Source organism: Cyclopterus lumpus, chromosome 9 (assembly GCF_009769545.1).
Source record: "Cyclopterus lumpus isolate fCycLum1 chromosome 9, fCycLum1.pri, whole genome shotgun sequence".
NCBI classification, from domain to species: domain Eukaryota; kingdom Metazoa; phylum Chordata; class Actinopteri; order Perciformes; family Cyclopteridae; genus Cyclopterus; species Cyclopterus lumpus.
In genome coordinates this window covers 9619376-9632954 of record NC_046974.1, presented here as the reverse complement: position 1 = coordinate 9632954, position 13579 = coordinate 9619376, and the positions used below count along the sequence as shown (strand labels likewise).

The 13579-nt window shown below is 41.2% G+C and overlaps 1 protein-coding gene across 1 annotated transcript in view; it reads left to right on the top strand.

Moving 5' to 3' along the window:
* Window positions 1–256: 256 nt before the first annotated feature.
* The window catches only part of galnt9 (polypeptide N-acetylgalactosaminyltransferase 9), a 76614-nt gene continuing 63291 nt past the window's right edge, over window positions 257–13579 (top strand). Inside the window, exons 1-2 of the mRNA XM_034541872.1 lie at window positions 257–497; window positions 9930–10110. Of these exons, the coding sequence (XP_034397763.1) occupies window positions 257–497; window positions 9930–10110 (422 nt within the window). The remainder of the gene's footprint in view (window positions 498–9929; window positions 10111–13579) is intronic.

The window sequence follows — 13579 nt, the reverse complement described above, 5'->3', positions numbered from 1 at the left end:
CAGCGGCAGCGGCAGCGGCAGCGGCAGCGGCAGCAGCAGCGGCAACCTTCCCCACCTTGAGAAGTGAGCGCAGCCTCGTGAGCTGTCCGTGGTGCTGAACGGACCCGTCAGCTCCGCGGGTCTCCACGAGTTGACCTTCTCTCCCCGAGCGGAGCATCCTCCTCCTGCAACAACAACACAGTAAGGTGGCACAACAGGCCACCGCACATGGACAGCTGCTGGGCTTGACTGAGTCAGCCAGACACTATTCTCTTTCATGGCCGTGGCACGCAAAATCAAAACTTTGCTGACCGTCAACATTTTAGTGTTTGTGGGAATTATCCTGTTCTCGGTGTACTGCAGGATCCAGGACCGATCCGAGGAGCTCATCCAGATAGGGCGTGTGTCTGACCAGAGGCTGCGAGCCAGGAATGGCAAAGTTTCCAACTTGGTGGACAGGCAGTCTATTCTCCAGCGGCTGGAGAGACTGGAGGATGTGGTCTACAATCAGTTAAACGGTAGGAATATCAACATCTGCCATTCAGTCATCATAATAATGAAGCAAATAATGACCACTGCAAGCCAATCACTTCATGCATTGTGTCTATAAATAGGCAGACCACGTGCAATGTAGAGCACTTTCGTCTGGTTTGATTGGTGCCAAATTGTCCTTCAGAATACATAAGGTGCCAAGGCTGCATGCACTGGGGTGAGTTTTCCGTAGATCTGAAGCATGACTCATGCATATTTGTATGTCAGCCTGTAGCCTGATTCATTTGATAAAACAGTGAACATTTACTTGAGTTTACACATGACACCCTGTAGTGAGTTGGTGATAAAGCACAGACCCTGCCTGTTATAAGCTAATGAATGGTGTTCTACAGTGCACTTAATGGTATATGTGCTTATATTGCGTTGATAGACTTTACAAGGCTGTTATTTTAATGGCCTATCAGATTGCAAAACCCCTAACCCATAATTGAGTTGTCACATAAATTTATGTTAATGTCTGTAGTTCTGTATAGAGGGAGTCTGTATGTCAGCACCATATTAATATAGAGACTTTAGTGTGACATACATTTAATGAAGCAAATAAACGTAGCATGCATTAAATAATATTCAATCAATTACTGTAAAAACAAACATTTCTACATATATGGGCTTTATGTGGTACATAACATATCAATATTGTTTTTACTAATATGCCAATTAATTTCAATTAATTGATTACTGGTTTTGGTTGAGTAAATCTCTTCTCATGTCATGTTTTGCCCAACCAACAGTCCAAAACCACGAATTATATTATTTACTACACATATAGCAAGAGAAGCACCAAATCATTACATTTTTGAGCTATCAAAATAAAAATGTTCAGCTGCATGTAAAATAATTTTACAACAGCTTCTTTACCAAGAGCTACTATTTTCTCATAGATTATTTTCTACGGATTTAAAGAGCCAATAACTTTGTATTTATTATAAAATATTGGACAGGTTTTCATTGAAAAACCTTTTTCTTGAATTTAGTGTAATTCTTGGACTGCTCAGTGCTCACTTGCAGGATGTTGAGGCTAAGTGGGATCATGAATAACATTTTCTTACACTACTCTGATGACATACTTCAAAGTCAGGAGTGTTGAGAATGCTGCAGAAATGCTCTTCCAGTTTACAACACACACGGGTCCTGATGCATGTGCAGATGGTTGATCGGTTTCAGTAGCAATGACTCACTGATTGCTACAATTTAAACCTCCAAACTATTCACTTTATGGTGATGAGGGCCATGTTTTGAACTTACTATAAAAGCCGAAACGTCATATCCCAAAGGCAAAAAAGGAGAAATCTGCATGTTTTCCCTCCTCAGCACGGTGTTACTGATTGATTTCTAATTTATCAGTAAAGTCAATTCATATTCACTAGCTTACTTTTCTCCTGATAAATTGTGACTTCATCATCTGTGTGAAGGCGACCATAGCTCAAGTTGAAGGGAGGGCTGTGAGGTATGGGGGATGCAGGTTATGCTTGTGTTGTTGCATTTCATGCTGGTCACCAGTAGAGGTCACAGATATCTAAATACCCCTTTAACTACAATACAGCCCTGTGAAAGCTGTAAAAACCCTGCATTTAAACATATATGGAGAAGAAATAGAAAATATATGGAGAAAGTAAGCGTTTTCCTAACTGGTCGTAATGTTCGAATGATCCAGAAAAAGTGCCCTGACAGTCCATTTGACAGTTTGCTCAACAGTCAGTCGTTAAGGAGGTTTCACAGCATTTCACAGCCCCAAACCAGTGCGATCGTAGACTGTTTCCACATGATCTTGTTAAAATTCCAAAGCATCGGCAGCTATTTGACGGTCACTCTGTCACTTTGAGTTATGCTTGGCATCTGGCCATCCAGCCAGCAGTCATCGCCTCTCAAAAAATACAATGCATCCTCTCAGTCACTTAGCTTTATGTAGAGACAAGGCAACCCCACGTCGTTTCACTGTAGGACAGAAACACACTGGGTCTGCAGGACTGAAGGGAAAAAAAGATTTATCTAGGCGCTATATATATGATATTACAGATTGGAGTTGTCCCAGCCGAAACTGCATATGCATTATTTCAATTTATCTCACGTCAATGTTGAGTGGGTGGATTTTAAAACTTAAATATTTTGGTAAAGTGTAATTGGTAATTAACTTATTTTCCCCCTGAGCCTTGGCTCAAGCGCATCCACTTTCTGCATCCACTTTCTCTAAGGCTTGATATAAACAATCCAAGTCTGAAACAGTTGCAGTTACGTAATCTTTCTTTGACAGCGGCAATGTGTACCCAGGAGTGCTCACAAGCTGGAAACGTTCTCTGGCTGTCACAATCCCTCCATGCGTTGTCTTGAGCTCTTTAATGGCATACTTAATCATATCCTCATATCCCAGGTCACTGCCCCTTTTTCTAAATTGTGCACAGACCACAAATTGTATTCTGTGGCTGTTGGGAATAACTATGGTGAGGGGAGGACTCAGCGCGCCAATAACTATTAGCATGTCCAGCAGCGATATGAAGTAATTGCCCATTCCCTCTGTTGTTTATTGCCTACCAATGGCATGCCACGGGAGCTACAGCAAGGTCCAATTAGATTTGAAGGACATAAACAAGTCGCGAAATCCCTTTTTTATAGTAGTCTGATGGATGGTCAGATGGACGACCAACAAGAAAAAACAACGGTCAAGCTTTATCAGCAGCTCATTCTGCGCAGAAATGAGAAACATGAGGTTTATCAGAAGCACTGCTCTGCTGTGGTTGCCACCGTCTTCTTGCCACCGGTAATCAGATGAGGGGGTTTTAAGCTTGTTAACAAGCTTATGACGCAACGTTTTGACCTTAAGTACTGCATTAAAACCAACAAATACCTCCTCGTCGTTACTTACCAGCTGACATACCAGTGAGGCTCTCTGGCCTAAATGAACACCACGAATGCAATTATTTTAGAAAAGATGGAAATGCATTTATTTTAGGGTTTGACGTTTAAGGATTTTGAAGATCAGTATTAATAGGAAGGTTTTAAGCTGTAAAAATCCATCCATCCATCCATCCATTTTCAATACCGCTTATCCTCATTAGGGTCGCGGGGGCGCTGGAGCCTATCCCAGCTGACATAGGGCGAAGGCAGGGGACACCCTGTACAGGCCGCCAGTCCATCGAGGGCACATGTAGGGACATACAACCATTCACTCTCACATTCACACCTATGGGCAATTTAGAGATCAATTAACCTGCAGCATGTCTTTGGACTGTGGGAGGAAGCCGGAGAGCCCGGAGAGAACCCACGCTGCCACGGGGAGAACATGCAAACTCCACACAGAAGGACCGCTCCGACCGGGAATTGAACCCGTGGCCCTCTTGCTGTGAGGCGACAGTGCTAGCCACTACACCACCGTGCAGCCCCTGTAAAAATCCAACATAATGATTTGATGTTCAAGTAGTGTGAAGAAAATATGATAAAAAAAATGTATCCACCGTTTGATAAATTATGGTGGCAGATTTAGCACTTGCAGTAATTTTTTGAAACAATGGGTCCTTGATTTCAGACAGCGGTAGATAAAAGCAGGCTTCTCATTAGCAACCCTCAACTTGGTTGGTTGAAATGACAACTGTTGGTACAGACTTTGTCATCTGACGTTAGCTGGGTCGCTAATGAGTTGATTGAAAACATGTCTTATGCTGACTCTTAATGTGACCTGTTGACTAGGGTATAGCGAACGGTCATTTTCAAGACTTGGATATGCAAATATAGGCTAGTAAGAAAACATCTAATGAATAAGAAAAACATACATTTCATAATTTACTACTCATTGCTTGAGCTCGGCTGTTGTCCCTCAGCTCACGGTCCTACTGAGGCTATTGTCATCAGCCATGCATGTCACTCCCGGCCTTCTCCCAGTGCGTAGGTGCTGATGGGATGGCAGCCTCACAGGCCCAGCTGCAGTACCAGATATGCTTCTTATCTGTAATGCCCAATTATGACAAAGAAACTAACGCTGTTTATATGCTAAGCCTGCTGGAGCAAAGACTCGATGAGAAATGAGCAAATGTCACCCTCTCGCTCTCTTCCACACAGACACAAACGTGATGCTCTGACTGTATCTCCATGATGCACATCGCCGTGTGCCTATATGTGGCTGTGCGGTGTGTAATGGAGGCGGTTTCAGGGAAGCACAGTGAAGCTTGATGAATTGAAATATATTCCAATAACGATATGTAGATGAGGCTCTGGTCGACAAAACAGTTTCAGAGTCAGATAAGAATCAATTCTGCTCAGCCTTGAGGAATCATGGTAATGAATTCAGCAGCTAACCTGACAATCAGCAGTCAGCCACAGACAATAATGGCAATCTCAGATGGAGCGAGCATTCATCTTATTTACACTGTTGGCCTCGAATCATGCAGTGATTACTTTACCAACATTTAATGAAGACATTTGATGAAGGAGGGACACAGAGATCAGTACGCCAGGCTGGATAATTTATGATGTAAATGGGGTTCCATTGCCTTCCTGAATTTTGATTGTTTATCCATCTTCTGTTGGGAACTTTCACAAAATGGAACAAATGTCTTGGCGATAACCATAACTAAGAATGTAACCAAAATACAAATGCATTATTCAGAGTTGAACAGATAACGCACACTGAACAGATGCAAACAGCATTAGAACGTATGCATTAATATCACTTTTTTGGCAAAATTAGTCTTCATTTTGCGTAGAAATCACAGAAAACGGTGCTTCTTATAGCTGGACTTGCCCCATTGCCATCGGTTACAGACTTGACCAACTGATGGTTGTTAGTCTAGCATGACTTTACACGGTGCAGATCTGCCAGAAATGTAAATAGAAAGAGCCTGGCTGGAAAGCGTCCAGAATAATGATGAGCAAATGGCGAGCCCCTTTTGTCAGTAACTTATTAGTTTTTTTCATAAATTTACATTTACATTAAATTGTCTTCTCCCATTTGCATGCACACCTTGATTCTTTTTTAACAAGGCAATATGGCACATTTAGTTAAAATGTTTTATAGCACTGTTTAATTCGATTAATTAATTGAGGTGCATATTTTAAATATGACGATGTTTTGTAAAGTCTGTGAACAGCTCAACACGTACACATATGAAGAGTTTAAAGAAAAGATGATTCCCAACAACAGAATGTAAATATTTTATGTGAAATGAACAGATACAGATAGCAGCTCTATATTTGTTGGGCTTGCAAAAGGATAACAACCCATTGTTTAGAGAGGAGTTAGGGGTCGAGTGCCACCAATTTCCAAATCAGAGTTGTTATCCGCCTGACATGCCTGCTGCTGTTATGAGTGGCAGCGCAACAGTAGAATTAATTCAGCTCTTCTCCCAGCTCTCAATATTTCATAGATTTGTTTTGGCCTTTGAAGGCTTTAAGCCTCTCTAGATCGAGTTATTTTCCTCTTCTTGAAGAAATCCCGGAATTCCCCACCCGCCCCTCACCATCAATATTTAGAACCCCTCTGCATCACTTTGTACTCGCATAACTCCACTCTTGCTCTTAAATCATTCATTAAAAATGGGGTCATCTTTGAATTTGAGGCCCTGTCTTATAAAGGCCAAACCAGACACATCCTTAAGGTTTCTGTATGATTTATAGCTGGTATGGGTTTCACATATCATGTCAGGGGGATTTGGACAAATGGATTGTGAGGAACAAGCACAGAGACAGATGTACACTCGGATAATGAGATTCAAATTGGTGCCTGACAATGTGAGGAACCACATCCTGCTTCGGATGCAAGAAGCAGATGTTGTAACTGCCTCCTCGTGGGATGATGAAAGTGCTGAGTTGCTCACATCGGGAGAAGTGAATGAAGGAATACTTCAGAGAAAAAACACGGACATCTTAAAGCTGTGTAGTCAAATACTTCACGTACGCTAATTGTTTTTACGTGATTAATTCTATATTCATTGTGCATTTGCATTTGTAGCTGTGTTTGTTACAGCATTACAGCGAGCAGCGTGAGATGGCAATGACTAAAGTAGTCATTGTCATCCTTTTTTGACATAACGGCTCACTTGCTGGATGCTTTTATACGAAGTGCCTCACAGGATCATGTGTACGTGCAGTCGCCTTGGAAATAGAGCTCTTAATCCACAGTGTTATGCTCTGCCCACAGAAATACACGGTACAATTTGTCCTTCAAAGAAATGTTTTAAAAGCTTCTATTTTTGTTTGTAAGCAACCCATTTTTGGAAATAAATGTTGCTGTGTCAAAGGAGCACACTTGTATGCATATTCAATTTATTACTCTGCTTTCTTCCAAACATATCTCCCAACAAGAAAAGATCAAATGGATGAAACATAAAAGGTAAATCAGAGCCAGGCGGAGTAATTTAACTACCTCAAATAAGCCACCAGGCCTTATCAAAACAGGTCAGCAGCTACAAAACAATATTAAAAAAATATTTTCAAAAGTTTGCAGTTAAGCTAAACAGCATACATTTTGCTACAGTGCTGTTTTAATGTTGCAAATACAAACTTTCCATCTTATGTTGAAGTGTTACAAAGATTGGGTCAGATTTTAAGGCCTCTCATCTCATAATGGAATTTCCTTCAATCAGGGAGAGGAAGTGGAAGGCAGGGGGACGTAAATTGGGACCCGAAAAACAAAGCTGGCGGGCATTGTCCTACTTCCAAGACTCATGCATAGACAGAGAGCCCCTCCAGATTCGAGTCTCCAGCTCCGGAGGGTATCTGTGTTATTGTGTGACACGGGCCACCATGCCAGATGGCTCGTTCGTGACGTAAACCCCACCCATACTTGTCAAAATGCCACCACATTTGCTGGTGCAGGACATGCTAAATCCCTCCTGTGGGAGAAGCCAGTTTGCAACCATTCAGCTCCAATTACAAATCTTCAACAGCACCCGAGGATTTGAGGCCATCCAAATATGGTGATTACTCCGCAGTTCCTTGAGGGTTGAAACGGAGAGCTGAGCTCTTCATTGGTATGCACTGTTTACTTACTGTCTGTGGGTCCATCTGTTGGTATGGAGAACAGACGCAGCTCACATTTTCTGTGGGGGCCACACTGGAAGCTTGGCTCACATAACATTATCCTGCAGTTTCATGGAATTTTTAAGTCAGACAATAGTCCAGCCTTTCAAGAAGCTGTAGAACCAATAAGTAATTTGTAAGAAACAACAACTAGTAAATAAACTGATTATAAATTATAATTATATAAATGATATTAGTCAAAGGTGGAGGGCCCAAACCAAATACTGAGAACAAAAAGAGGGTCGTTCTTTAAAAGAAGAAATACACATCAGGTTCATGCCTTCTCTCCTCCCTAATCATGTCTGTTTAGCCCCTGGGTCAGTGAACTGTCTTTTTCTCCATCAGCCAAGACTTCATTTTGACAGTGTACCACATTTTTCTCCCTCTCTGTTTGAAAATGTCACTGTCCCGGCACCAACGCGACATTCTGTTAAATCACAGTCATGAGTCATTTTAATGAGAGCAGAGGGGTATTTTAAGTCTGACACATTAAATCCAGTGCTGAATTTAGTTTTTGTGAGACCAAAGAAGCCTAGCATGATAGGGCTGGCCAAGAACTGGCCCTAATTCACCATTAAATCACACACACACTATAAAAGATGGCCTTTCTTCAGGGATGATTATTTGTGGGATAAAAGGACCTGCATGGAAAAAGCACTGTTTGAATTATAACCACTTCATAGTTGTGGCGTTGCTCCGCACTTGTTCTATGCTTTTAGGATCAGCCATATGGAGCCATTAGGGGCTCAATTAAAATATGGTAGCCTTGTGTTGGACTAATGGTATCTGTAGATGTCAGAGAAGAAGTATATATATAAATATACAGCCAGCATTATATAGCAGTAAAGATATTGAAACAAAAAAGACAGACAGTAAATAAATGGAGGCAATGACGCCACCGCTGTGCAACAAGCACTATTAAGCTACATACATTAAATAATGTGCCACTTTTTACACAATTAATAACAGAGGAAAGGATGACCAGGACAGCCAACATGGAGATGTCAAAACAATATAAACGCCACAGCAGCTACAACCAACTAATCAGGTCAGGTCAGGTATGAGGGCATGCGCCAAGGCAGCGCGTTGCTGCATCATATTAAAGTAAAGAAAGAGCATATAGAATTTTTACACATGATATGAGAGCAGTGGGAAGTCCTCCTCAATCTGCTGTAGGTTCAGAATATATGCTTCATCATTCTCATTGCATAACATAACCAGTTCATTCAGCCCCATGATGAGCATGTTACTCAGACTATTATCAGACTCAATATTGTGGGTGTGTTTGATTTTGGTCACTTAGCATTCTTTCCGGGTGGTGCACTAAATTAGTTTTTCATTAAGGCTGCTTTTTCTTTTTTTTTGACTGTGAGTCAGTGGTTAGCAAGTCCGTCTTTCAATCAGAGGATCGGCGGTTCAATCCCCGGCTTGAGCCAAACACTTAACCCTGAATTGCTCCCCGTAGCTGTGTCTATGGTGTATGATTGTAAGTCGCTTTGGATAAAAGTGTCAGCTAAATGTAATATGATGCTAACTCTATCAAATAAAAACATAAATTCAGTGACATCGTTCTGTATTTTTGTACTGTCCACAAACTGCTGCGCTACTACTGAATGTATTCACTACAGTGAATGTATACCATCATAAACTAGAAGGGCACTCCAAGGCAAAATCTCGCAATGTTAACGGAAATCCAAAATAATGTTTTGTATCCACCTCGTAGTTCGGATCTTCTCCTAAATGTAATGGGTCCCTTCTTCAGTTAATGTAACAAGCTTCACCAAGTTTCATGGAAATTGGGCCAGTAGTTTTTCTGACATCCTGCTGACAAGAGACAAACAATCCGTTTAGAAAACATAACCTACTTGGTGGAGGTAAGAAGAGCATTCCCTCTCTAGCTTCATTCTCACGCAGTTTCACTTTTTCATGTGACTTTCTTACTCTGTAATGAATGCGACGTGATATGTATTAAAGTACAATACCTGAAAAAAAAAAATGTACTTAAGTCGTCGTAATATTAAAACATTTAAAAAAATAGGTATAACAACAAATTACAGGTACACAAAAAACACTGTTGTTCTAGTAACACGTAATTACTTCCACCACTGCTTACAGCTGTGCAATATGAATTCTCTCTAATCTCTATTGTAGATATTGTACAGCTGTGTCTCTTAGCTTCTGGTCTGCTCTGCTCACCTCTATGACGTCTGTGTCCACTGGGTGTTTCGCAGCTTTTTCATTGATTGGTGTATAGCAGCTCCGAGACCATAGATCTGTCTCCCCACACTGCTAAACACATCTTAATCACCCTCCGCATCGTCTCTCTTCTCACTACGCATGGCCATGTACATCTGTATGACTGTCTCTCTGTTGTGTCATTTTCTTGGCAGGTTTGGCGAAGCCCATGGGGCTAGTTGAGGGACCCGGAGGCCTTGGCCAGGGGGGAGCTGCTGCCACTCTGGGAGAGGACAGCCATGATGCAGAGGGGAAATATGAAGAGTATGGCTACAACGCTCAGCTCAGTGATCGTATCTCCCTGGACAGGAGCATCCCAGACTACAGGCCTAAAAAGTATGTCCACCTTCTGTTCGTTCTAATTTTCTGTCATGTACTGTTCTCTTTCCAACTGGAGCTCTACAAGTGTTTTTCCTCCTGGCTGGGTCGTGTAATGTTCGACAGACTTGTAACTGGATGGTTTGCCATTTTAATCCCTGCTGAAATATACGGCAGGACCTTTTGCCAGGAAACTAGCATTTTAATTTTTCTTCTTCTCTTTTTCTTCTTTTTGGTATTTATTTGTGTTTTGCTGAAATTCCAGAACAAATATTTTGCCAAAAAAAAAAAAAAGCAGATTTGCATCACACGGTTCATTAGAAGCTGTGTAGTTAGATGGTGGTGTTGAGGATTATTATAATGTACAACAATGTCCTGCAATTTAAGACAAGGTCAAAAGTGCCTTGAATACTCATGTTATTTCTATGCTTTTATTCTTATAGCATGCTGTAAATTAGACTTAATTTGTGAGTTTAATGTGTCCTCTATGGATGCCAGGGACCGACTGGTGGATGGATCTCTTAGGACTTTAGCAATATGGCATCAGCAACATATGGACAGCTAAAAGTGACATTACATGTCTCTATATACAGAATATTTATGTTAAAAAAAGCCCTTTTAAGTGCCCAACTCTTGCAGTGACAGAACCCGTAGTTATATTTACGCTACAATGATTAAAGGAAGTCATTTGAAAGGATAATGTAATTGTGCAAGGTGATAATATTATCAAGCAAATTACTATTTTTATCTGAATACTGTGCAATTCACAATGACTTCACAGATCACATCCTAACAATAGCAGACACTTGCAGCCCTTGCATTGCTTTGATCTGGCATTACTCTTGACCGATTGGTTTCAGAAACTTTGGGCTTACTGGCTCTGCAAAACAGAAGTAGAGCGGTGGTGCAAAAAGTTTTTTTTTTAAACATAAATCTTGTGAAAGTAGAGGGATTTAAGGGCATTCAATACCAACGTAGCGTTTCTACTTCTAGTTTAATCTACAGTTGTATTTTTTCATATTATTCAAGACTAACGACTAAAACACTGGACCCGGTGCTGATGAGATTTATGGAATGTAATTTTGATCAAAAACGGCCTCTCGTTGGTTTCCATATTGAAAAGAAACATGCGAATGTCATCCGTGTAAATGTGTTGGCTTCCAGTGGGGGACAATTCCGGTTTCTGAACATTTGCACTGGCCGCTCCAGTTTCCCAATGGCACGTTGTTAATTTGCACCAACCCAAAGTCAGTACAAATATGAATTATTAGATTCATGGTAAAAAACAACTACACTTGCTTGGCATTCATTTCCCAATTGTCGGCATTAATGTTGTTAGCAGGTGACGTCAGTATTTTCATACGCTGAAATAGTTTGTGACCCCTGCAGTGTTCTATAGAGCAGCCTTTGGGCTCCAATATCCCAGATGAAATGTGCGTATGTATATTCACTTCACAGACATTGCTCCTCCTCTGGGCCTCCTCATTAGGGAGATTCTCAGGGGATGGCTACGACCGGCAAGTTGTTGGTCTGCTAGCAAGCTAATGTTCTTGCACAACTCCAGCGTTATCCTTTTGCCAACACTGGCTGTTGTTATAACTTATACAAGGAGACATATTGCAGTAAGAATATTTCTTTTGAATCCGACGTTGTCTATTTTCCAACAAAGGCATCGACCTGTACCTTCTTCAATTTCTGTTATTTCTTCAGTCAGAGACATTTTGAGCAGAGATCGGTGACAGATTTTTTTGTGAAAATACAGTAACTGTAAAAGTTATGTTGAAGTGAATAATGAATGGCAACGCTTTCATTACATCTGAATCCCAGTAATAAGGTACTGCCTCAAAAACCAAAAAGAGACGAAAGAAGAGTAAAATGAGCTGATTAACAAGCCGTACAGCATTTACTTCCTTTGCTGAGTTCTACAACATTTTCGAGAACAGTTGTGTCAGGGGTTTCTTGACTTAACATCCTCTTACAAGTCAAGCAAGCGAGCAAGAAGCCTACAGTAATGACACCTACAGCTGTATCCTGCTGTCACATGGCAGCGTGCCTCCCCACTGCAAAAGCCATCCTTACTTCCTGTTTGATACTTTTCATCTTCTTTGCTTGACTCCACTTAATCCTTCCTTGTCTCTTCTGTCACTGCAGTACAGTTAGATTAGCCACAGAGCATCTTGAGGCCTCTGCCATGGGGAGTTACACAATATAAAATGACTTGTGTCACGCCTAATCCCATAAAAGGGAAGATGATAGTGACAGTTGAAGAGTTGTGTTGTAATGTTGCACTCAAAGGAATTGGGAATTAGTTAATTTTTTTTAACGAAAGACGCTGAGTGGACACCCAGAAAGCACCCTAAACGGTCCTTTAAACCAATGAACTACAGCTGTGTGTGTGTGTGTGTGTGTGTGTGTGTGTGTGTAATCAGGGCTGCCAGTGGCGCTCGTATCACACAGTGTCAAAGAACAATGGCGACAGGCGGACACACTGAGCGGAAATCTGACGGCCAAGAGAGGTTTCTGAGGGCTTTAGCAGGGATAACAATTCATTTGATCCACGCTGCTTTGTTCACAGCTCTTTTCACGCCCAGAAAAATAAGACAAGAGTGGAACGGGGAGGAGGGGCCAAGCTAAAAGGAGTTTGCTAATTAATAATGTCAGCTGAGGGCCTCTGGAATGGAGGGGTTTTAGGAAATGAAATTTGTTTCAATCAACTTGTTATAAATACTTTTACTAGTATACTATTTATACTTTTAAATAAATTGAAAGTAAGATGAAAGGGGAGTGAGTGTTGGGGGTTTGCTGAGGTGTTTCTGGTTTGATATCGTCGCGGTGTGTTTGTGTATAGATTTAGTACTCGTTTCACAGATTGTGAAATAATTCTGCAGTGTATACAGTACACTTCTTGATCTGTGTCTCCGTGTCCAGAATATTTTTTTCACACATATCCACAAGCACATCGTCTCTATGAGCGCTAAGAAAACATGTTGTGTTAAACAAGGTAAAACTTCAGCCCATGACAGCTATCCAATAGGTACACTCTATGATAACGACTTAGTCCATTTGTTGTGAGGCTCAATGGAAATCAATACAGTGCAATGTGCAAACATATCTTTTCTGGTTACATCACCAAAGCAGTACTTTAAAGAGAAACATCAAAGAACTGCAAGAAAAAGAAAATGGATTCATGTGCACAAGTGAGTACTTTTAGGGTGCTTTCACACTTACAGTAACCTGTTTGGTTCAGTTTGAAGCAAATATATGCCTCATGCAGCATAAAAAACTGTTAGGAATTTCTGATTTTTAATTCTAATGTCCTGAGGTTAAAAGTGGGAACCAGTCACCTCCTGTTTAATGGGCTTTTAATTGAACAGGAGTCATTAAGCAGAGGACTATGATGACTACAGGGAAGCAAAGTCCATCACCATGGCCCATTACTGAACGAGCCACTCGTTCTCAAGTCGCTCACTTTTCAAACCTGCCAGTC